At 38.6% G+C, this 27,015-nt stretch overlaps 1 protein-coding gene across 2 annotated transcripts in view; it reads right to left on the reverse strand.

Annotated features, from left to right (window-relative positions):
- Positions 1–27,015, reverse strand: part of LOC150083174 (E3 SUMO-protein ligase RanBP2-like) — a 621,501-nt gene that overhangs the window by 157,055 nt on the left and 437,431 nt on the right. For both annotated transcript variants that reach the window (XM_090377889.1, XM_090377888.1), the window contains one exon: positions 6,667–6,915. In XM_090377889.1, the coding sequence (XP_090234015.1) occupies positions 6,667–6,915 (249 nt within the window). The remainder of the gene's footprint in view (positions 1–6,666; positions 6,916–27,015) is intronic.

The raw sequence follows: 27,015 nt of genomic DNA on the forward strand, positions 1-27,015 counted from the left end.
TATACCCTCTGGATTTTTAAGGTGAATAGTGTATACCCTCTGGATTTTTTAAGGTGAATAGTGTATACCCTCTTGATTTTTTAAGGTGAATAGTGTATACCCTCTGGATTTTTTAAGGTGAATAGTGTATACCTTCTGATTTTTAGAAGACTGAAATACAGCGTATGTGGGTATACACAATACACCCTCTGGAATTTGATTAATATGCACAGTATTGTGCTTTTCGTAACATTCATAGAGTAAATCTTCTGCTAATTTTTGACTACAGCATTCATTGTAGGTAAATGGAGACTATTCTTAAATGGATGTTTAATGCAATGCTTAGTGCTAGTGCTTCCAGACTGGTTCATAATGGGATTGGATGGGCGAGAATAATGAAATTTACTAAAATTGCTACACCTCCATGTGATATGTCATTTCTGTGATAACTTTAATAATTTTAATGAAAACGTATTCTGTGTTTAAGATGGGAAACAGGAGCATACCAGAACATACTGTACTAAAAGGTCTAGGATATCATCAAAGTCATTTTGCAAATTATCTGTGTTCAAATGCAAAAAACTGTATGGGAGTCAAGTTATTACATGAGGATGGGAAAATAATAATTGCCACATTTCTACTGGTCTGATTTGCAATAGATTATGCTTATTGGTATTAATATTAATAGTGGCAAATGTTGCAAAAAAGCAAGCTTATATATCATCAAGTGCGCGCGCGCGCGCACACACACACACACACACACACACACACACACACACACACACAGTCTGAAGGTAAAACGATATATGGTAATTTAGCTGAAAGCAAATTACCACATATTGTCTTGCAACCATCCTTCCTCAATTTGAATTTATGCTCCCTCATGTATCTGTGCAATAAGCAGGAAAACATGAGCATTAACCTTACGCTATCTGTTCAAAGCCTAAAGCACCTCACTCGGATCTCATCATATGTGCCTTGTCTCCAAATGTTGCTATTTACAGCAATTAAGCCTTTTCAACAGACACATATCCTTCCTAAAATTAGGAGCTGGACCGGTATGCAGAACTCAAGATATGCTGTATCAACTGCCTGATACAAAGAGATAATCACCTCCTTATTCCTGCTAGCAAAATTCTGTATATCATTGACAAAAGACCATGAGCTATTCCTAACTGCCCATCTGCACTGCTCAGAAAACTTCGTCTTGACAGCCCAATTATCCCCAAGGATTTTACATTCTCCACTACCCTGAGTATTCTAAAATTGCTGCTAGCCATATGCAGTACCTTGCATTTGTCAATGTTAACCTTCAGTTGCCACATCTCAGCCCATCTGGCTAATTTATCCAGATCCTGGAGCTGTAGTGTATCATCTGTAAATTTAACATTATGGCTTCATCAATATCATTAATAAATGTACAAAACAATGGGCTAAGCTCTGAATTATGGAATGGAATTCAGCAATAACCATTGTCTGTTTCCTCCCACTTAAGGCATCCCTTTATCCATATTGGAAGCTTACCCCTAATGCCCTACACACACTCCTCCAGCAGTCAGTATAGAAGTATATAGAACAGTATCAAAAGATTTTATGAAATGGAAACATGTGATGTCAAAATTATTTTTTTACATCCAGTTTATTTGTTGTTGCATCAGAGTATCCAATCATATTGGTCAAGATAAGATCGCAGCTTAAAAAATCTATTCTTTCTGCAGTATGACTACATTCAGGTCTAGATGATCCTAGCTTACTTCTTTAATCAGTGACTCCATAATTTTCTCTCAAACAGAAGTCAAGCTAAGAGGTCTGTAATTACTCATCTTACCCTCTGATCTTCCCTTTGCGTATTGGGGATACATTGCACAGATGCTACCATAATTATAGCTAAATTTTGCTCACCTCTTTTTCTGCCTGCCTTAATATAACCAGATAGATCCAATCCACCACAGGTGTCTTTTTTACATTTACTTTCAACAATATCTCTTCGACTTTCTCCTCTGTTATCACAAATAATTTGGCTCCATGTTAGAATTTAATATGCTTCTGGTATCTCCATTCCTAAAAAATTCCTAATGCGTGAATGTAGATGCAAAATATCTATTCAGTTTGTCAGCAGTAAAACAATGTAATTCACCCCATCCTTCTACAATAGCCTGCCTTTATGGAACTTGGAGGCCGTGGGGTGTTGAACGTTAGGATGAGAACTCGGGTAGGGACGAGATTCTTCCGCATTGATATTCTTTTGACAGCAGTCACTCCTTGGTCATTCAATTCACAGCAGATCTTTTCTCCAGAAACACGAAGAAGGTCCCACTCTGATATGACACCACGTGATGGATTAAGGTTTTATGGGGGGGTAACGATGATGGGTAATCCCCTTAACAATGTGGCTTTCAAAAGTTGCTGTGGCATGTTTTTGGCTTGCAGCCTCAACTAAAATGTCTCCAGAACGCAGGCTTTTAACAGATTTTGGAGATCCTGTCAACCTTTCTAATCCTTTCTGGATGAAGAAGGGTGAAATTTTCCCAAGTGCCTGCTCTCTGGTGGAATGGAGAATGAGGAAAAACTGTTACAGATGGTGATCTATCCTCAGTTCTGGGTCTTTCTGAATTGGAATTATCAGTATCTTCCGATTGTTTAAGTAGGGGCCTTGTTGGACCCCAGAAGAAATAAGATTTAAATTACTCATATGAGTAAGATAAAAATTTCCAAATCCCTAAGCACGGAACCCTATGAGGAGATGCCCACTCGTGAACTAGCAGGTACTGCGTACACGAATGGGACACCAAATTCGCTTAGGGGCATCATAGCCACGGTTTCTAATAAGCCTTCATCCCATCCCAGGACCAAAGGGAGGGAAACTTATTGGAACACAGTTGACCATAGCAATAAGAACCACCTGCCGATTGATCCCAGTCAGGCTGATCCGAGACCTCCCATCCTGTCAAAGCAGGAGCCAAAGTGGTGTATTAAGGCTGGGCCCCTCAACTACCAGGATCCCCTTTCCGAGTTTCCATGGGTTGCGGTGCACGGCTGCATACATGCCGGATTCCAATGATGTAACCCTGAAACCAAGGTATGGGCATTAGATGCAAGTGATGCTAATCTGAAAGGCCAGCAGCATCACTGGGAGGTCCCCTCACCACGTATAGGTGCCCAAATCAATTTGGGGAGTACAATTGTGTACAGAAAGGACAAAATATCAAAATGTGTTTATTTTCAAAGCAGTCTCAGCAATTTACCTCATTAGCTGCTGTAGCATCTGTATGAGGCATGTGCCAATATCGGCACCTGGCATCTTCACAGGCATGAGGCACAGAACAAGTTTGTTTACTGTCACCTGCCTCTCACCCCTAGCCGCAGGGAGGAACGCCAGGGTCCACATTGCATTGACGGTACACCCAGGAAGAGGTTCCTCCGGAGAGGTAATCAGTGGACACAGGACTAATGTTATTAGAGGAGTCCCCCCCCCCAGGGTTCTGTGTTAGGCCTATTGATCTTATCTCATTGTTCAATATCAATGATACTGATGATGGAATATCGAGCCTGATTGTAGTCCTCACAATTGTTAAAAGACAGCTTCAAGTGATGTTTTTCTGATCTTTGTTTGAGCGCCACGAACTCAGGGAATAGGATGTTTCTGAAGACACTTTAGTGAATGTCTCCGAGAATATATGTTCAGGTTTGCAGATGATACAAAGGTTGGTAATGTTGTTAATGACAGTAATAGTAGTACATTGCCATAACAGGATCTAGAAAAGTTGCGTAGATGGGCTGAAAAATGGCAATTGAAGTTTAATATTGATAGATGCAAAGTACTGCATATGGGTGGCAGTATCCCCATAGTAACGTACCACGTGGTGCTACACAGTAAGACCTGGGGGTAATTGTGCAATCAGATACAGCCAGACCTTGCATAACGTGAGTTCGATTAACGCATTTTTCAGTTACCACTATTTGAAAAAATTTTGGAATTTGAAAAGAGGTTCTCTGCAATATTTATTTCGCCAGGGCCCAGAGAAGATTGTTGTCGGCTATCGGAAATTGATTGATGAAAAGAGAAAGTCAACACTGTTCAAACGACTCTGTTCAAATATTTTCATAACAAATTGTTTCATCATTGTGTATTTTATGTCAGAGGTTCTCAAACTTTCTCAGTTCACTGCACCCTTAGTGTTTCAGTAATTTTTTTGCGGCGAATCTAGACAAAACGAAATACCTAACTTCCATTTATTAAGTAGTTAGGTCCAAACAACTTAATAAGAAATGCTGACACTGTGAACCACAGAGTAGTAACATACAGAGTAGTATCTTACTTCTCTGTGCTGTGAACTACCTCGAGTTAGTAGTTTGCGTGGTGTCTGACAGATGTCAAGTATTGCTGTGTTTCCCTCGAAAATTTAAAATATTCTGCAGTGCACAGTTTGGGAACCGCTGTTTTATGCAATAAACATTTAATTCCATAATTATTTTCATTATCTTTTACATGGTATACAGTTAAAAAGTTATTTAAAAGGTATTTTTTAAATTCTTTGTGGATATTCCTGAAGGTCAAGGACCAATTATAATTTTTCCTATTATTATATTCGATTAATGCGTTTCCGTTTTGTGCGATGCACTCGGGGGATGAATTAATCGTGTTAATTGAGGTCAGCCTATATTAAGTTTTCAGAGTAGTGTGGCTAGCCTCATGAGCTGCTTTTGCAGCTCATGAAGTCTTGTCATTGATATACAGAAACTTTGCTAGCAGGCATAAGGAGATGATTATCCCTTTTTATAAGGCAATGGTCAGGCCTTGAGTGCTGCATAGAGATCTGGAGACCTCATTTTAGGTAGAGCTACTGGAACTAGTACAGAGAAAGGCAAAGAGATTGGTGAGGTGAACAAAGGAATGTTCTTACTAAGAATGGCTTAAGTCATGAAAATTGCAGCATCTGGAGACTAGGCACCTGCGAGGTGATCTAACTGCAGATGGGATTTTCTCTTTCACACACGAGACAGCACATATTCAAACTGAGGAAGGACAGTTGCAGAATAGAAGTGCAGAAATTTGCCTTCAGCCAGAGAGCAGTTGATTGTTTGAACAAACTTCCATCTATCATTGTGGAAGTCGATAGTTTAAATAAATTCAAGGAAGAACTGGACAAACCATATGAGCGAATTGAGAGGTGAAATGGGACGTGTGTGTGGGGTGTTTTTTTTTGACTGATACCATATAAGCTTGCTTTCTTGCATCATTTGCCACTGCTAATGGTGAATTTATAACAAATAGCAGCAAAAAAAACAATGGGAGGAAGAGAAGGAGACTGTACCTGTCAGCCATTATAATCCAATTCTGGTTTAGAAATTCCAAAATTATCTGGAATTCAGATTAAGCAGTTTATGAAGCTGAATTCAATTTTATATAAATAGATGAGAACAGAACTTTCCAAACCTTTTAAAGATGCCATATTAATTTTGGCAGTACACACCGTATATGCAAAAATAATTTGACATTTCCAATCAGAATTATTCGATACTCCATTTTTCTACCTTAATTTGAAATTGATGACAAATACAACGATAAGTAACTTCCTCTGTTTTAGGCCACTCACTTGTAGACAAGAGTAAAAGATAGGACGTATGGTAATAAGCACTATCTTAAGCAAGGGCATATGCTGTTTACCATATCAGCTTTCAGAGAGAGAGAGAGAGAGACAGAGAGAGAGAGAGAGAGAGAGGGAGAGAGAGAAAAATACATGGACAGAACTCACCAGCCAATGAATGAAGCACAAAGAAATACAATGTTGTAGATTTAACTGAATACAGTAGACCCTCAATTTAACGGACTCCAATATAACAGAGACCGGACAAATAATAATAGAGTAATTCACATATTAATCTCGACCATATATTTTTAGGTTATACAAAACTTCAGTGTTGTTATTAATTAAAAATTAATAATAATTACCTATTTCCATTATTGTTTTGATAATTACCTACTTTTATTTTTATAATAAAATTCAGGAAATTGTTTTTTATTCTTTCTGAAAACATGTTCAAATAGCTGTTTTCCCAGATAACAGATAAGAGCAGGTGGTGACTTGTGAGCTGAACATGATTCAGGACAGTAAACTGCAGGTCTACCGACTCGCTTTGTTTTGGTCACAGACTGCCTCAAGCTATCGTGCAATCAGGTTGTATACAGAGTGTTTCTGTGATTTCTGAATTGTGACTTTATTTATTAAATAATTTTGCAATCCTTACAATTTAAAATGGCATCAAGTGATAGAGGAGTTAAAAGAAAGTGTATGAACTTAAATGAGGCACAGAAATTAGAGCTAAGCGAGAAATTAGAACAAGGTGCCTCAGTAGTAATGTGTTTGTGAAATTTATGGAGTCAAAAAACAAACTGTTTCTGATATCCATAAATCAAAGGCCAAATTGCAACATAATTTTATATTGTACAGTACTGTATATTGTATTAAAGCTTTTTTTTTTTTTTTACATTAAGAACAAAAAAAATCCCCCCCACCCCCAAGGTCTTGTACTGCTTGGCACAACACTATTAGGTAGCTAGTCATAATGTTTTGTCTCATGAGTGTATGTTCACAAAATTCACTCCAGAAAAGGTTAATACAAAGAAAATGCAAATTTTAAAGCCACTAGTAGAAAATAAGAAATTTAAAGGTGCATTTCACATACCATCATCCACAGTTTCAAGACCCTTATATTTCATTTCTAATTTCTTCATGCTAATTCCTGAATTGCAACTTGCCAATTCTTCTTGGCATTCTTCTTCTTGCTCTTCTTTCTCCTCACATCCTCTACATCCTGGACAAGGTGACTTGGTTTCATACAAGAAAAAATTTGAAGGAAGCATTAATTTTTCTGCAAGACTCCTCTTTTCAGGTGCACAACATTTTTCTTCTAAGATGAACACATCATCAGAGCCTACATAAAAGAAATCCAAGATGTTCTGCAATTTACAACAAATATAATACTTTTTATAGCAAATAATATTTAAGAGGCACACTAAAATTTGAAAACACGAAATAATTAATAACCCAGAGGTAAACAAACGAATTTACTTTACAATCTGTCCTGATAAGCTGATTAGAAACACAATATTATTATTGGATGCAGTAAATTAAAAAATAACTAATGGTTAGTAGTTATTTTAACTAATGACAATGACTTCTGAACCATTTGGTAAAGGGGAGTCATTTCCTGAATTTGGGAATGCTAACACAATCAAATGAGACCAAGATAGTGGATGTGTTTTCTCTAACCATCAGATTGTAAGAGATCAATAGGCAGGTCACAGCTTTCTCACTGAGATGTTGCAGCATGAGATGGCAGGTATCATCTGGGCCTGCAGCATTGCTAGAAGAGCTACGTAAGGACTGTCTGATTTCTATTAATGTGATTATTTTGCATAAAGCAAGAGACTATGCATAAGATTCACTAGTGAATGAGTTTTACCTGTAATCTCATGCTTTATGCAACGAAGCCGAATGGTCAGGAGCGAGAGTGCATAGCATGTGTTCCTTGAGTGGATGGGGTTCAAGCCTGTGACTACTAAATACGATAAATATTTGTATTGACGATTTATTGTAAACTCAACTGACCTGGTTGTCATGCTGAAATATAAACAGAAAATTTATTTAATGACCTTAATTTATAATACTGCACACCATCAGGCATCTCTCATATTGTGGAGTGAGACTTCATAATTGGATTGTCCAGACTGCAACACCAGGGTACCCACCCACCAAGGAGAAGCCAACAAGCGCCTTGAAATGGTGCCGTCTGGGTGGCGGTATCTTATGAGAATAAGTAACAGTAGTCTTCTCCATTGGTGAAGCATTACATATTTGAGGTAGTGCAATACTGAGGCAACTCGTAAAGGAATTCACATTATGAGATACAATTAAAATTATGCCAATTTATATTTACAAACTGTTCCAGGCTCTAATCTTCCTTATTTTGAAGGGCACAATCCTTATTCTTCCAGTGATTGCAAAATTGTCTACCTGTTTGTAATTTTGATGTAGACACAGTGATAGCAGCTAATATTTGGTTAGCAAAATGTGCAGCTTCAATAGGAGAGGACCAAATCAGCAGATCATCAAGATAGATGTGTTTTGAATAATTATTCCAGTCTGCCTTATGGAACTTTCAGATGGCTGAGTTTAAAACTGAGGGTTCAACTGAATTTGTATTTAAGAGATAGGTATATTTGGGTCTAACGGCTCCTGGGATTAAGAGATAACAGGGATGTGATCACTGTATCTGAATCACTCAGCACTGATCATTCCATACTTGAATAGATACCTACAGTGGTCATCTACAGGCACCATATTTTAGGACTTGCACATCGGGGTTATACCCAGGGTTACTAACAGTCCCACTATCATGAAGGTGCAAGCAGAGGAATTGGCTGTCCCAGACCAGCCAGGATTCGTCGAAATTAGGTCCACTTGACTTGGGTGTCACACGAATATCAGTTCCATTGGCATTTTAGACTCCCAGATAGCAAGCACAGCTTGGCCCATCTGAGAGAATGTCTGTGACAGAATCAAGAACCTGATTACAATGAACAATGATCATATAATATAATCATTATTATCCTTATATTATTTCTCCCTGATTGGGGGTTCTACCTTGTGACAGGTATTGCTACCAAGTACACAGGGTGGTTGTTATGTCTGGTGTTACTGTTGATCGAGGAACTCTGACTATCCTACATGCGTTCATAATTGCAACTTTCTGGAGTTCCTTGTAGGTGTTTGCTAAGCTGTTATATAGGGTCTTTGTCACCATACCAGTGATTCACACAATGATCGGGATAGTCGTTACTTGCATATGCTACATCTCTTTGATCTTCTGTCATAGGTTTGTGTACTTCCTGATTTTTTTCTCCATGGCTTTCTGTAGGTTGCCAGTGTTGGGTACTGCTATGACAACCAGAGGTCTCCGTAGCCGAGTAGTCATGAGCGGGAGTACAATAGCACACGCTCTTTAAGTAGACCGGATTCAAGCCCCTGACTGCTAAATATGGTCGATCTGCCAACCTGCACTGGACCAGCGTGGCAGATTATGATCCATTTCCCTCAGCACGAATTGTTGAGGAGACTTCCATTCTACAGTGGGTTGATAATGGCAGCAGTTTTATGTCAACCAGATAGGTAGCCTTTTCCTTCTTGTCCACAAGGGTTATGACCAGTCTGTTGTGTGGGATTGTCTTATCCATTATTATGGTATGGTCCCAGTACAGCTTGTGGGTTGAGGGTCTCTAGTACTGCCTGGGGTTCATACTTGTAGCATGGTACACTTTCTTCGATCAATTGGTATTTCCTTGCTAGTTTCTGATGTATTATCCTGGTTACCCTGGTCGTGTCTATGAGTACTCAGTCTGGGTGATCATATTGCATCCCATAGTGATGTGTTGGATCATTTCTGAGGCCAGGTGATCATCGACATGCATCATCAGACACTCTGGGCTCCTTGGTGATGTATTTCCTATAGTTTCTGGTGTTCATTACCTGGTCTTGGATGGCGAGCATGAATTCTTCAGTCTCAGTGAAGAGTGTCCCGCTTGTGAGCCATGCATTGGAAGCAATATTATCCACGTGATTTTGATGGAGATCATTGCAGTGTCTGCCATGGAGTGTCTTCTTTGCCCATCTTTCTAGCTTCGTTTGTGCCTCCTGGTTGGGAGGGTGACCAATCATTTAGGTTGAGTGGGGTATACTCTTGTCTATTTTCCTTACAGCCTGGTGGAGTGCTGCTGTGTGTTTCAGGTTAGCAATTGTTTTCTGTTGCTCAATGAGGTCTATCAGCCCCTTCTTTCCGAGCAATTGTCAGTCTCCCCACGGCTGACTTTAGGTGGTGTTGGTGGCTCTTGGTCATCACTGTCCTTGTCTTTCTCATGATATCCTCCAGCTCGGTGTTAGTCCAATCTACGACCCCGAAGGAGTATGTTAGCACTGGGACTGCATAGGTGTTTATGGCTTTATTGTGTTCCCTCCGTTCAGCTTTTCTTGCAGAAAGCTTCTGAGTGTCTGATGGATTTTTGGTCAGGCAGGCCTTAATTTCCTTGTGCTGTAACTGCTGAGCCTGCATCATCCCTAAGTATTTGTAAGCCTCTCCCTCTGCCATGGCTTCGATCTCTTTACCAGTCTGCAGTTGGTAGTTTTGGCTGACTAACTTTTCCTGGTGCAATCCGTGGGTCTTGCATTTGTCTAGACCAAATTTCATCCTAATATAATTGCTGAATTCTTTGGTGATCTGGAGTAGTTGCTTCTCGTTTCCCATGTAGAGCTTGATGTCATCCATGTATGTCAGGTGGGTGAGGGTGTACAGGTTCTTCCTTCCTTCTTTGAGGTTATATCTATACTTACTGCTGTTGAGCATAGCAGATAGCGGGTTAAGTGCTAGACAGAACCACAGTGGGCTCAGGACATCTACCTGAAAGATTCCTCTCCTGATGGGGATTGGCCTGGTTGTGATGTTCTCAACCTTAATGGTGGTACTCCATTTCACCATAGTTTCTTCTAGGAAGTTTGTCACTATCAGATTGACTTTGTAGATGTTCAGCACCTCTATTGTTTGTTTATTGTTTGTTTGTTTTTTTGGTTTTTAGGAGCATTAGCAACTAAGGCCATATTGCTCCGGGATATGCGGTGGTCATTCCCTGACCTTTCCGCATCCTCCGTATTTGGTGGTGACGGGCTCGAACCCCGGTCTAATCAAGAAGCGTGTGCTACGCACTGCTGCTTCTTCCCACCTGGCTATGTATGCGCCAGCAGCACCTCTATTAGCCAGTTATGAGGCACAGAGTCAAAGGCCTTGCGGTAATTGATGTAGACAATGTACAGTGCTTCTTGTAGGCTGGCTCTATAACCACAGCATATATGGTTAATTGCTCCTTGCATCCTTTGCTCAGTGGATTGCATCCTTTCTGCTGTTTGGCCATTATGTTCTGGCTATCCAAGTGATCTGCTTGGTTATGTAGTTGGGAGGCAGGTAATTGGCCTGTATTTCACAGGTATTTCTTGTATCTTCATCTTTAGGCTTCAGATGTGTGATTACTTGAGTGAGAAGCTTTGGGATTATCTCTGGGTGCCTTATAATTCGGGTGAATCATGATTATTATTATTATATAATATAATATTATTATAATTATATATTATTATATAAAAATCTTATTATTACAGAAACCATGTGTTGTACAGGAATACATTAAACATTTTCCATTGTGCTAAAATGCTGTAAATCAGCCTTCAGTGAATTGTCAATCTGTAAAAAATTGTTAAAAATCATCTGTTACAGAATTTAGCAGAATTCTGTAACAGATGCTTACAGAATACAGCATAAAGACCAGAAGTGGACAGTCAAAGCTGTTGAACTACAAATGACCACAGAGTTATCTACTTTGAGGAAAATAATATTGAAAATATAAATGTCAGCTATGAAATTGAACACTTTTCTTTTAAGACTGTCAAAGTTATACTGATCAACAAGAATTTGAGAAAAGGTAGAATTTGTATAAATAGGCATTGCTGCAATATAATGAAAAAATCAAATACTATAAATTTGAATCATGGAAAGCTTTTAAAAAGGCTGTTGAGGATAATGTTCTGTGGGATCTTGTTTATAAGGTGACTATGGAAAAGTTTAAGTTAGAAAAGGGTTAGAGACCTGTTAGTTCAGGCCAGTTTGATATGATAACTTGAAAAGGAGTTCTGATTTTGAAGGGATTGTCAAAGTGTTATTGGAGGATGAAGTGAATGGGAAAGCCAGCAATGGTTTGAATGGAAAATAGTTATACTTCTGATGAAGCTGAATTTGATTTTACTGTTGCTGAGATAAAAGATGTGGTTGTTCTTATTGACAGAGTTGGGATTTAATGGTGCAAGGGCTATAATGGCCAAACTGCACCTGTTATGTTGGAGTGATCAACATAAGTGAGTATAAAAGTTGATAATTTTTAGGTATGTGAAAATATGTGATCAATCAGCCTCATCTCCAATAATATGATCAGTTGGGGTGGCTCATGGAAGTTATCAGTGATCTGAAAGATGTGAGTCTGGCTGAATGATAATGTACACACTCAAACAGTAAGTAGGGAACTGCAGTGTAAGCAATGTGGTGGGGGGGGTTGCCCTAGCAGTAAGAAGAGGTGCATTAAATGCATATGGCCAATTCGTGCTCTCACCAGCATGATCTCTCCACATCTGTTTAAATAAAAACTTGATCTCCACAGCTGTGGATTCCATTTTATCTCAAGAAGCTTGTTATCTGTCTAGGTATTCCACATTTCAGACCACAAGTCAGTACAGTATATATCTGAGGCACCTCTGTAGCCAGGTTGGCAGGAGCAACTGTGCCTAGCACATGCTTCTTGATTAGACCAGGGTTCAAGCCCATGACCACCAAATACGGAGGATGCGGAAAGGTCAAGGAATGACCACCACATATCCCAGGAGCAAATAACAAACAAACAAGATATATCTGTCTGTTGTATGATTGACTTGTAATTGGTATATGGAATTTGGATGGAATAAAAGCCGGATTGCTTGACCTGCTCACTCATTTCCTGGTATTCAGCAAGACTTGACTGTTAGGGCTATACTAGACAAGCGCTTGAAGCACAAGCATCAGCTGGCAAAGTGAACGCCACCAAAACAGCAAACTACATGTAGCACTACTAATGTCAGATCTTTTCAAACTAGACGGAGCACTCCTAACGTTTCATTGGATATCACCAGCGGCCCACTTTTTCTATTCCCAGTTTCAAGATATCGAATGTTGTTCAAGTTGGATGTATTGCGCATTTCTGTAGTGTTGATTGCGAATAGAAAGAGAAAACAACGATGGTGGCTTCACCAGAAAATTCAAATAGGTTCAAATCAGGCCAGATATATATTATGTTTCAAACACAGAGGTAGTCTCCTGGGAAATTTTTTTATTTTATTTTACAGAATGTCGATACAGAGTTTTGATGAACCTCTAATGTTAACTGGTGAAAAAAAATCACAAAATTTGATAGAGTGATGAGGAAATCAATAAATCAATATCAATGTTTACATCTATATTTTGTGCTGTACCGACCGGCCAACTCCCACTAATTGAAATATTTCTGAAATGTTGTTTTCTTTATTTGTAAAATTATTTTATTTCTACCCGCTATTCTTATTCAGATATTTGTAAGACTTGTCTTACAGAATTACTTTCAGTAACATAAAGGTACTTCCTGTTTGATTTTACTGCACGGGACTTCTCAGCATAAAACACTTATGTTACTGTCTTCTCACCACTTGACGTTATTTCTAGATGGAATATTGACAAGTATTTTCCATCAATTTGAAGCAGAAAATATCCTTCACTACCCACACTGTAACAGATTATTTTCTGTACAATACAGGATGTGGTGTTTGATATTATGAATGCTCATGGGAAGACACCAATTTTCGAAGTTTTTAATGTAGCTATCAATAGAAATATTTTCTTGAAATTTCATTAGAAGATAAATAAATAAATAAATAAATTTTCTGTTTATACTACGGGACGACCAAACAGTCAGAGGAGATAACATGATAGCCAGAATACAAGAAACAGCACCATATTCAGCAGTCACAGGATTGAACCCCGGTCACTCAAGGCACGTGTACTTATGCACCCGCGCGCCTGACCACTAGGCTACGGCGGCCCAAATATACAAACAGAAAATGTGCTGTACCAATATTATTTTGTAAAAACAATTACAGTAAACCCTCGCTATTCGCGGGGGTTACGTTCCTGAGAAATGTCGCGAATACCGAAAACGCGAATACTGAGTTATGGCTCCCATAGTAATAAAGGGGTTCCGTTCCAAAGTATGAAATATATAAAAAAAACTAGTCTAAAATTTTGTCTATGTATGTATTCTATGTACCTTCATAATATGACTGTACATGACAGTACATAGTGAAATGCAAGCATAGAAGCAGCCCCCTAGGCAGAATGCGCTGGTCCCACAGGAACTAGTAGTTGTTGGTGACTCTATTGTCAGGGAAACGGGGAACATGCTTTGTAAAAAGGATAGGTGGAATAAGACCAGGGTATGTCTGCCAGGGGCAAAGGTTGATGAGTTGTAGAGCGGATATCATCTTTTAAGGGCACAAAAGGTGATATAGTTGTACACGTTGGCACTAATGATATTAAGAGTAGGAGACCGGCGGAATTACTTAGCAAGTACAGGTCACTGTTGAAAAAAAGCCGTGAATTAGGGTTGAACTTGAAAGTGTCTGCAATTCTGCCCAGACACGATAGGAGGGAGTATATGATGAGAGCCTTGTCGATCAATTCGGCCCTGGAGGGATTGTGCAAGGCTCAAGGGGTAGAATTTTTTTCAGCCTGGACTGTACTTGTTAACAGGAGAGATTGCTTCTACAGGGATGGGATACACTTAAATAGAAAGGGTGCAAGAATTTTTGCTGATGCTGTCGAGGCAGTGTTAGGTGGGTCGGAAAACTGCTAGTTGGGGGAATACAAGGACTAATAGATTAACAGTAGCCACTGGCAGAGGTGGAAGTGATTCTTGCACTGCTTCTATTCAAATGAGCAGAAGTCTGAAAAACAAGATGCAGGATATTTCAGAGACTGCTGGTAGTCATTGCGTTACAAGTAAACACATGGGTTGTGTTAGGGTAGCTAAGAATAGAAACAGGTGCATGTATACCATGCGTGTACACCAATGCTAGGAGTTTGGTAAATAAATTTGATGAATTTGAGGTATTGCTCAAAACATCAAAGGCAGATATTGTTGGGATATCAGAGACGTGGTGTCACACAGATATAAGTAATGCGGAACTGGAATTTGGGGAATACAATGTGTATAGAAAGGATAGACAGGACAGGAGGGGAGGAGGGGTTATGCTATTAATTAAGAAACACAAAGTCCAAGGAAGTGAAGCCAGTCGACATCGATGGACAGGGCAGTGTCGAGTCAGTTTGGTGTGACATAAGCATAGGGAAATCAAAATTGAGAGTAGGAGTGTGCTATAGGCCTAATGACTCTGATGAGTATAATAATATATTGTACAGGGAAATAGAGTGGGCCAGTAAATCAGAGAGTCTTATAATGGGGGATTTTAATTTCCCAGATATTGACTGGAATTTGTGGGTTGCTCGCTCGCACACTAGCAAGGCTTTTGTGGCTTTATTGGATGATTGTTTTCTACATCAGCATGTTCGTGAGGCAACAAGAGGGAGCAATACTCTTGATCTGATTATCAGTAGTGAATCTTCATGCATTAAGAACCTGCAGATAAATGAACCACTAGGTGGCAGTGATCACAGTGTGTTGAAGTGGGATTTACTCAAGGAGGTAACTACCATCAGAGGTAAAGGGAAGGGTTTTTGTTTTCGTAAAGGCGACTACGATGGTCTGAGACAGTATTTAAATTCTATACAGTGGGACCAACTGATGATGTTACCAACAGCAAACTCAAAATGGGAAGGATTCAAGGAACTAATATTGGAGGCTACCAGGCTTTACATACCAACTAAGAAATATTGTTCAAGGTTTAGGCCTAAATGGTTGTCAGTTGAACTAATGAGACATGTGGCAGAGAAGAAAAATGCATGGGATACATACAAATTAATGGGTGACATGGAAGCCTATGATAGATATAAGTTGGTCTGTAACCAAGTCACAAAGGAGATTAGGCAGGCAAAGGCAGACTACGAAAAATCCTTGGCAAAGGATGCAAAGAAAAACAGAAAAGAGTTCTTTACATACTTGAACTCGAGAAGGAAAGGGATGAATCAGATTGGTCCACTGGATATTGATGGTTCAACAGTTGAGGATCCTGCTCAGGTGGCTAACAATCTAAACGAGTATTTTGCATCTACATTCACGCATGAGGAGTTATTCAGGAAGGAGAATGATGTAGGTAAAGTAAACATTGGCAGTGAGCTGGATGATTTTGTAATAACTGAGAGGAAAGTGGAGGAGAGATTGTTGAGGATAAACATAAAAAAGGCACCTGGGGTGGATGGGATCTATCCAGTTATATTAAAGGAGGCAGCAAAGGAAGTATGCAAACCCCTAGCCATAATTATGAGAGCTTCTTTGGACTCAGGGGAGGTACCCATAGACTGGAGACGTGCAAATGTAACCCCAATTCACAAAGGAGGATCAAAGGCTGACACAAGTAATTATAGACCTGTTAGTTTAACTTCTGTTCCAGGTAAATTAATGGAGGCACTGGTTAAAGAAGCACTGCAGGATCATCTAGACAAGAATTCAGTTATAGCTCAGACGCAGCATGGTTTTGTTAAGGGCAGGTCTTGCCTGACCAATTTGATTGGATACTATGATGTAGTCACAAAAGAACTGGATGCAGGGAATAACTTTGATATTATATACTTGGATCTTAGAAAGGCTTTTGATACTGTTGCACATGGAAGACTGCTGCACAAATTGGAGCAGTGTGGCATTGGAGGCAAATTGCTGCTATGGATAAGGGGATGGTTGAGTGGCAGAAGACAGAGAGTGGTAATCAATGGACACTGCTCAACGTGGACTAATGTTATTAGTGGAGTTCCTCAAGGTTCAGTGTTGGGTCCATTGTTGTTTTCGGGGTTTATGAATGATATTGATGATGGGATATCAAGTTTAATGTCTAAGTTTGCAGATGATACAAAGGTTGGCAGTGTCGTTAAGGACACTACTGACGCTATGCTGCTGCAACAGGATCTGGAAAGGTTGAACAGATGGGCTGAGAGGTGGCAAATGAAGTTTAACATTGACAAATGTAAAGTACTACATATGGGAAACAGTAACCCCAGAGCAATGTATCAACTCTGCGGTACTACACTGACAGTGGTGGAGAATGAAAAGGACCTGGGGGTAATTGTGCAGGCAGATATGAAGTTCTCTGAGCAGTGCAGACGAGCTGCAAGAGTAGCTCATGGTGTCTTGTCAATGATATACAGGAATTTTTCTAGCAGGGATAAGGAGGTGATTATTCCCTTGTATAAGGCAATGGTTAGGCCACATCTTGAATACTGTATACAGGTCTGGAGGCCTCATTTCAAGAAGGATGTAGAGCTGCTGGAACGGGTACAGAGAAGGGCAACAAGATTAGTAAATGGAACAAAGGGTTGCTCTTACGAAGAAAGGCTTAAGTTTTGCAAATTACAGAGTCTGGAGACTAGGCACCGGCGAGGTGATCTGATAGAGGTGTATAAGGCTTTGAATGGTTTGAGCATGCTCAATGCCAATGGGATTCTTCATCTTTCTCAGAATAATCACCTCAGAGGGCATAAATTCAAATTGAGGAAGGGCGGATGTCGGATAGATGTGCGGAAATTTGCCTTTGGCCAGCGGGTGGTTGGTTGGTGGAACCGACTTCCATCACTTGTTGTTGAAGTTGATAGCCTAAACAAATTTAAAGCTCAACTGGGCAGGTATTTCGAACGAACGGAGGGGTGAAATGGGAGAGGTTTTTTTTTTTTTTTTTGGCTGATGCTGAATAAGCTTGCTTTCTTGCATCATATGCCTCTACTAATGCTAATGCTAATATGGCATCGAAATGAAAATAAGAAACAATTTAATATTAAATGTAATATTTATTAGAAATTTCAAACAAATCTTTCAAATCAGCGCCTTTGCTAGCAAAAAAAAAAAACATCCCGCCAGTGCTATCACCAGTTTCGCTAAAGTGTTGATAAAGAAGTTTTGCCTTTTCACGAATGATGAGTGAACTTAACGGAATTTTATTTTGAATTCGGTCTTCTATCCACAGATTTAAAGCTTTTCCATTTTTTTAAATTTAACATCACGAGTTACAGAGCAAATTTTTGAAGCAATTAGCGCGGTTTCACGGACACTATGGCAGATTTTTTCTTCCGATTTCTTGATTGATCGTACTGTTGACTCATTGATTTTATAATGTTTTGCCACTGAGGAGACACTTTCACCTTTAGAAATTTCGAAAAATAACTCAATTTTATTCGCTAGTGTCATCACCTTCTTTGATATTTTCACATTTCTCTTTTTATTCGTAGCCATATTTTTGTAGGGGTTAGAAAGAACTTGACCACAATAAAGTCACTTTCTTCCGTTAACGCACTCAAAAAAGTATGTTTTACACTGCAAAGCGGTAGAGTTATCATTTTTGTAAGCATATCAATTTATAAATTGATAAATTTATTCAATTTATAAACATATAAATTAAAATCAAACAACGAAACCTTCCATGACTAACACATACTGAACAAGGATTAGCGAGAAACATCCACGCTCGCGATTTTTTCACCCCTCTCCCCCCACCCACTGGGCGCTGTTTTGACCGGGAAAGATAATTTTAGCCACGCCCATGTTTTTATGGCGGAAATATTCACGGCGTTTTAAAATTCACATTTTTTTAGGTTTCATTTTATATTAAATCGGCGATCGCGAATACGCGAAACCGCGAATAGAGGGGGTTTACTGTACAATAAAGCAATTTTTTTTTTTTTTTTTTTTTTTTAAATCAAATGCGCATTGCAGTGTTACACCTGTTTTTTCCGTTTCCAGTAGATGAATTTCCTCGATTTTGTGTTAGTTTCTTCAATACATATTGAAGAAAGGAAATATGATCTTTTTGTTTTTCAAAAACAATCCACTGCAATTATTTTGGTCTTGTTTTTTATGCCAAGAAACAGTTGCGTGCATTATTATTTTTTTATTATTATTATTTTTTTTTTTTCCCCTGTATCACACTGGCAATGACTCTGTACTTGCGGCTTACTGCCTGCTTTCACGATACTTTTCAAAAAAGAAAGACACTGAAGTTGTTTGAAACAAAAGGTTCAAAATTAGTTTTGGAAGAAGGAAGACGGCACACGATTCTTTTTTGTTAATGCCGACATTAGTTCTGGATATTCTTCAGGAGTTTTCTGATTACTGTTTTGTTCTTATTTAAGAATAAGAAGGTTCTTTATTAACTTAAATTGTATGCATCCATGATTCCAAGACTAAAAACAAATACACAATGTACAGAAACGTCACTGACAGTATTCGGTTGGAGAAAAGAAAAATATTATAGTTCCCAACTTAAAGGCATCATTATAAGCAAAGGAAAAGTGGACAGTCTTAGACAAGCTACTACCTGGAAGGAAAACGAAATCACAGATGTAGTTGAGAAAGAGCTGCTCATTTCAGATGACAAGGAAAAAGCTGCAGCTTTCTGTAATCACTTTATTTCAAGTGTGAATAACCTTTTGCAAGGTGAATTTGGCTCCAGAAACAACGAAAAGACAATTTTCCAAGCACTCAACGAGGAGTGCATTTTTTTTAAATCACTCTGCTCTCAGATCAAAAGTAAAGGGAGCCCCTGACTCAAATAAAAGTAAAGGGAGCACCTGACTTTCATGAAATATCTCCTGCTCTGCTGGAGAAAGTCCTTAACACAATTCTAACACCACTGAAGTATATTTACAATCTTTCCTTTCAATCTGGTAAATTCCCGTCTCATTTCAAAAAAAGCAGTCATTTCCTATTCCTAAGCGGAAACACTGCAACTCTATCAACAATTTTCATCCAATAGCTCTACTCTCAGTTTTTCCAAATTTTTAAAAATATTCTTCACGGCAGACTCATGGACTTCCTGGAAGTCAATCAGCTTATTCATCAACAAACAAACAAACAAATCTCTTACGAAGAAAGGCTTAAGTTTTGCAAATTACAGTGCGTGGAGACTAGGCACCTGTGAGGTGATCTGATAGAGGCGTATAAAGCTTTGAATGGTTTGAGCAGGCTCAATACTGATGGGATTCTTCCTTTTGCTCAGAATAATCACCTGAGAGGGCATAAATTCAAATTGAGAAAAGACAGATGTAGGATAGACGTGAGGAAATTTGCCTTTAGCCAGCGGGTGGTTGGTTGGTGGAATAGACTTCCATCCCTTGTCGTGGAAGTTGATAACCTAAATAAGTTTAAGGCTCAGCTGGACAGGTATTTCAAACGAACAGAGGGGTGAAGTGGAAGTGGTTATTTTTTATTTATTTTATTTTATTTTTTGGCTGATGCTGCATAAGCTTGCTTTCTTGCATTAAACGTCTCTACTAATGCTAATGCTAACAACAGTACGCTTATCATTCAAAAAGATCCACTGACCTGGCAATTGTTGACGTCTGCTCAAGGATCATGGATTGTCATGAAAAGGGTCACTACACAATAGCACTGTTTCCAGAACTATCTAAAGCTTTTGATTGCATATATCATAAAATCCTACTCAACAAGCTCAACAATCTTGGCTTGAGAGGGAAAATTAGCATTGGCATTAGTAGAGGCATTTGATGCAAGAAAGCAAACTTTTGCAGCATCAGCCAAAAAAAAAAAAAAAAAAAACCCACTTCACCTATCTGTTCGTTCGAAATACCTGTCCAGCTGAGCCTTAAACTTATTTACGCTATCAACTTCCACGACAAGGGATGGAAGTCTGTTTCACCAACCAACCACCCGCTGGCTAAAGGCAAATTTCCACACGTCTATCCTACATCTGTCTTTCCTCAATTTGAATTTATGCCCTCTCAGGTGATTATTCTGAGCAAGAGGAAGAATCCCATCAGCATTGAGCATGCTCAAACCATTCAAGGCTTTATACACCTCTATCAGATCACCTCGCTGGTGCCTAGTCTCCAGACACTGTAATTTGCAAAACTTAAGCCTTTCTTCATAAGAGCACCCCCTTTGTTCCATTCACTAATCTTGTTGCCCTTCTCTGTACTCGTTCCAGCAGCTCTACATCCTTCTTGAAATGAGACCTCCAGACCTGTATACAGAACTCTAGGTGTGGCCTGACCATTGCCTTATATAAGGGAATAATCACCTTATCGCTGCTAGAAAAATTCCTGTATATCATTGACAATACACCATGAGCTACTCTTGCAGCCCATCTGCACTGCTCAGACAACTTCATATCTGCCTGCACAACCACCCCCAGGTCCCTTTCATTCTCTACCACTGTCAGTGTAGTACCACAGAGTTGATACGTTGCTCTGGGGTTGCTGTTTCCCATATGTAGTACTTTACATTTGTCAATGTTAAACTTCATTTGCCACCTCTCAGCCCATCTGCTCAACCTTTCCAGATCCTGTTGCAGCAGCATAGTGTCGGTAGTGTCCTTGACAATCCTGCCAACCTTCGTATTGTCTACAAACTTGGATATTAAGCTTGATATACCATCATCAATATCATTTATAAATACAGAAAACAATAATGGACCCAACACTAAACCCTGAGGGACTCCACTAATAACATTAGTCCACGATGAGCAGTGTCCATTGATTACCACTCTCTGTCTTCTCCCCCTCAACCACCCCTTTATCCATAGCAGCAATTTGCCTCCAATGCCACACTGCTCCAATTTGTGCAGCTGTCTTCCATGTGCACCAGTATCAAAAGCCTTTTTAAGATACAAGTATATAATATCAAAGTTATTCCCTGCATCCAGTTCTTTTGTGACTGCATCATAGTATCCAATCAAATTGGTCAGGCAAGACTTCCCCTTAACAAAACCATGCTGTCTCCGAGCTATAACTGAAGTCTTGTCTAGATGATCCTGCAGTGCTTCTTTAACCAGTGCCTCCATTAATTTTCCTGGAACAGAAGTTAAACTCACAGGTCTATAATTACTTGTGTCAGTCTCTGATCCTCCTTTGTGAATTGGGGTCACATTTGCACATCTCCAGTCTGTGGGTACCTCCCCTGAGTCCAAGGAAGCTCTCATAATTATGACTAAGGGTTTGCTTACTTCCTTTGCTGCCTCCTTTAATATAACTGGATAGATCTCATCCACCCCAGGTGCCTTTCTTGTGTTTATCTTCAACAATTTCTCCTCCACTTTACTCTCAGTTATTACAAGATTCTCTAGCTTACTGCCAGAGTTGAATACACCTCTGGCAATCCCCTCGCTGAGGGGAATGCCAGAGGTGTATTCAAATTAACCTTTTTCTTGTAGACTATCTTTCTTCATCGGCCATTTGTCATCAAAACAAACCAGTCTTTTTCAGACATTTGTTATTTCTCCAGGGGAGTACCTCAAGGCTCACTTCTCGGACCTATCCTATTTGTTCTTTGCATTAATGAATTTTTCTCTCTTCTTCCATCTTACTACATAGTAGTGTGCGTGCCGATGACATTTCCATTCTGATCACAGATAAAGACCCAAACTAGCTTCAACTCAAAGTCTCTGTAATGCATAGTTGACTTCAAAAGAATCAGCTTATACTAAATCCAGAAAAATCCAAATATATGGTGTTTAGGATGCAATAAACCATTAAATATTGATTTATTGATTTTGAAATAAAATACAAAGGAAAAACACTTGAAATGGTGAATGATATCCAGTTTCCAGGAATCTGGCTAGATGATACGCTGAGTTGGGATAAACAAATGATCACCTTATGAAAGCAGACTTCGTCACTAGCAGGAATTCTCACCCGAGCCTCTGCCTGGGTGCCTCCTTCCCTTCTTAGATTAGTATTCCTTTCCTTAATACAGCCTCAACTCACATATGGAATCATCTCATGGAGTACTACCCATCAATGAAACAGTATTAAACAGATGCAAAATTACAATAAATATAAAGTTCAGAAATGAGCTTTCTGATCCTTCTCATCATTACATAGTTCATCTCACAGTTCAGAAACATTTATTTTCGAATGTCAATACAAAACTTTGCCTTAATTTCTTTGATGGAATAGTCTTTTAATGACATGGCAGATGTTTACAAGGGAGGCCTCCTTTCCACCTCACAAATAAACTCCTCTGTGTCAAACATAGTCTTCCCCAAAGCATAATAAACAAACCAATTAAGGCCAACTACCCTGCATGGGGAGAATGTCTCATCAGGCTATGCAAATGCCAAGGTGTTTGCACTTGCAATGCCTTCAAAGACATTGGCAGGCATTCTAAGTGCCTGTCTAGTTTGCATTGCCTTTACCCTCTGCTTCCTGGAAAACTGGGCATTGGAAGACGTCGCCGACAGCATGCTTCAAGCACTCATCTAGTATAACCCTTAGTGTCACTGAGATAAGTAACTGAGTTCTGATTTTTGACAGAAGTGGATGGTAATCTTGCAGTTTATTTTGAAGAGCCATCACTGACCTAATCAGTCTGTATATATTATGACCTGAGATTTCAAAAGGTTATGAAGATTGCATTGACTTCAGCTGTAAAAACACTGCATATGGATATTCAGTGTTTTTAGTTCCAGCTGCTCCCACAGACATGTCAGTTTTTGAGTCATCTGTATATATCTTGAGTACTTCTGCATGTAACTGTTTATAACTTTGGCTTCAGGGAGTATTTCCCCGACTGAGAAAAACAGTTATCACAGGAAGGTATGAAAATTGTTCAAGGTGATTGTATTGTGCCTGAGACTTGAGAGAAATATTTGCAAGATGGATGTTTCATTGTTGTGTTAGTTCTTGTAACCAAATACAGTGGAACTTCTCTATTACGAACTTCTATTTGATGAATTTCTCTATATTACGAATTTTTTCACAAAGCATTGCACCTTGAAACGTAATGTAAAATTAACCCCATATAGCGGAGTGTTAGTCTCTCTACAACGAATTTTTAAAAAAATTAGTAAAAGCATTTTTGAAGATTTTCAAGCATTTACTGCTAAACAGCCACTCAAATATACTGCCTCCTTCCTTCCGAAATTGCGCATTAGCATCTGGAATTAAATAATTATCCTTTTAGTGAACACATGTGGCCATCGATGCAGGTAGGAGGGTCTTTGTTTCAATTTTGTTAGAGTTATTAAACCAAATGGGTTTTCTTAAAAGTGGTCGTAAACTTTACAATAAATAGGGTAGATTTATAAATTGATGTTGGCTCAGGGGAAAACGAAATTCGCTGCGGTAAACCTTTAGCATGCTGCGGCAGCAATACATAGAATGCTACCATAGTTGGTTTATAGTAACGCCTACTGAGTGACATTTGCTTCTCACCTCAACTGTACCACGTGACCTTCCTATCAATCATTATATGATATGTCCGTTCTCATCTAACTGGACTCCCAGTAGATGGTTTTCATGATTTTTTTTTTTTTTTTTTTCTGAAAAGTAACATACAGCATACATTAATCATAAATTCTTTCATGTATATATGAATGAAAGCAGAATAAAAGAAATTCACAAAGTTGTATATTTCTTTAAAGTGATTGATAGGAAAGGTCATGTGATACTGTTGAATTGGCAAGTGGACATCATTGAGTAGGCGATACTAACAATTCACTATATGGCCAGCGCAGCGAAGTTAGCAGTTTATGTATCGGCAAGAGCTGCAGTCCAGTAATTTTTACAATTACGGAAACAATGTCGAAGAGAAAGTGTTCAAATATTAATGATAAAACAAAGATTGTTATGATATTGACCAGGTTTTAAGAAAAAAACATGTTGCAGAGAAATATGGCATACCCGCAAGCAGTTTATCTATGATTTTAAAAAATCGAGAATCAATTTGAAATGCAATTGAAGGAGCAGACAAGAAGCAAATTAAGTTGTGTATATATGAAGATGTTGATAAAGCTGTTCTAAAATGGGTGCAAATGATACGTGAAAAGAATATCCCAATATTGGGCCTAATAATTAAACAACAAGCTCTGAAATTTGCACAGTCCCTTGGACATACAGAATTTAATGCAAGCACTGGGTAGCTAGATAAATTTAAGAAGCACCACAGAATTCTGGAAAAGGTTATTTGTGGAGAAAGCGTAAAGAAGATTGCAACAGTTGGAGGAACAATTTATTACAAATTAATACCTTAAAGAAGAATTTTGGAAGAATATGAGCGTAAGGATGTTTTTAATGCTGACGAAATGGGTTTATTCTTTAAATGTTTACAGAATAGAACACTTGCTTTTAAGGATGATAAATGTTTTGGCGGAAAACAAAGCAAAGAAAGAATCACTGTGCTAGTTGGAGCAAATATGACAGGAAGTGAAAAATTAAGACCGGAATATCAAAAAACCCAAGATGTTTTAGAGGCACAAAATCTTTGGAAGTTGACTACACCTTTAATAAAAAAGCATGGATGACAAGTGATATTTTTGAAGAATGGATATTAAAACTAGACAAGTGCATGAAAAAAGGAAAATTGTGTTGGTAACTGACAACTGGCCGGCACATCCTGCCAGTACTTCTGCCAAACTTAAAAGTGCGAAGTTGTTGTTTTTACCACCAAACAACGTCAAAACTCCAGCCAATGGACCAAGGCATTATTAAAAATTTTAAATTTCATTATCGAAAGAGAATAATAATGAAGATTGTCAATGCATTATCAGAAAATAGAAACTTGGAGGTTACAATTAACCTTAGAGATTGCATCTCTGAACTGGCAGCAGAAGTTTGGACAAACGATGTCACCGAATACACTATTCAAAATTGTTTTTCGAAAGCGGGATTTGCATTGAATACAGAAGCCGAACAACAACTGGACGAACAAGATGAACTGGCCCCTTCACAACTGAAAAACATTTGAACATTATTAGAATCGTCCGGAAACATCGAAAATGAAATAACACTGGATAGTTATGTTTATGTAGATCAAGATCTGACTACAGCAGAACATCCAAATGAAGATTAAATACTGCTGAACAGCATTAGACGTGACCATGATCACGAAGAAATTAACGATGACGCTGATGACGCAACAGAACAACTAGTAGAAAAGGCAACTTGCAAAGAAATGATTAATGCTTTTAAAACGGTTCGTATGGGTCTACAGTTTTGTGAAAATGTTCCTGATACTGTTTTTAATGCTCTGAACAAATGTGAGGTTTTCTTTGAGAATCAGACATTTTTTAATTGTACTGTGCAAACGAAAATTAGATTTTTTTTTAATTTGTGATACTTACCGGAGAAAATTGTGTAAACGTAATTTAAATAAGTATGTTTTTGGAATAAAATACATTAAAAATAAATGTAGATTCGTTTTCATTTTCTAATTATATAACAATTTCTAATAAAAAAGATATTCTCTGTATAACGAAATTTCTCTATAACGAATTTTTTCGCTGGATTTATCGAATTCGTTATAGGGAAGTTCGACTGTATTTACAGGTTTATTTTCATTGGGTTTGTTTCTATATATGTTTACCAACTGAGGATCAAACAGGTGTGTCCATATAGGGTGAGAAGGGAGGCTATGTAATTTGGTTGCATAGTTAAGGAGGAATACTCTTCTCCTAAGATGTAATGTAATAAATTCATTGGCATCTATGTACAAAGTTAGCACAGGGGATGTCCTGTAAGCTCCTGGACTGAACCAAGCCAATGTTGTCTTAAGTGCAGATTCATAAACTAGGGCCCAATATTCTAAATGGTATCTGATTAAGGTTCAATATAGGTATACTACTGTGAAGCAATCTGCACACCATGTCAGAAGAGATAACTTTAAATATATTCCTCTTCATATATTATGATGTGGTTACAAAGGAACTGGATGCAAAAAATAATTTTGATATCATATATTTGGATTTCAGGAAAGCTTTTGACACTGTTGCGCATGGAAGACTATTGTACAAATTGGAGCAGAATGGTATTAAGGGTAAGTTGCTACAATGGATAAAAGGATGGTTATGTGCGAGAAGACAGAGGGTGGTAATCAATGGGTGCTGCCCTTCTTGGACTAATGTTATTAGTGGAGTCCCACAGGGTTCGGTGTTGGGTCCACTGTTGTTTTGTATATTTATCAATGATATTGATGAAGGTATATCAGGCTTAGTGTCGAAGTTTGCAGATGATACAAAGGTTGGCAGGGTTGTTAATGACAGTAATGGCAGTGTGCTACTGCAACAGGATCTAGATAATTTGGGCAGATGGGCTAAGAAGTGGCAAATGAACTTTAACCTTGACAAATGCCAAGTACTGCATATGGGTAGAAGTAACCCCAGAGAAACGTACCAACTGTGTGGTACTACACTTAAGGTGGTAGAAAATGAAAAAGACCTGGGAGTAATTGTGCAGTCAGATATGAAGTTTTCTGAGCAATGCAGACAG

The sequence above is a fragment of the Mastigoproctus giganteus genome, chromosome 7 (genome assembly GCF_048544385.1).
Source record: "Mastigoproctus giganteus isolate SK-2022 chromosome 7, ASM4854438v1, whole genome shotgun sequence".
In the NCBI taxonomy this organism is placed as follows: Eukaryota; Metazoa; Arthropoda; class Arachnida; order Uropygi; family Thelyphonidae; genus Mastigoproctus; species Mastigoproctus giganteus.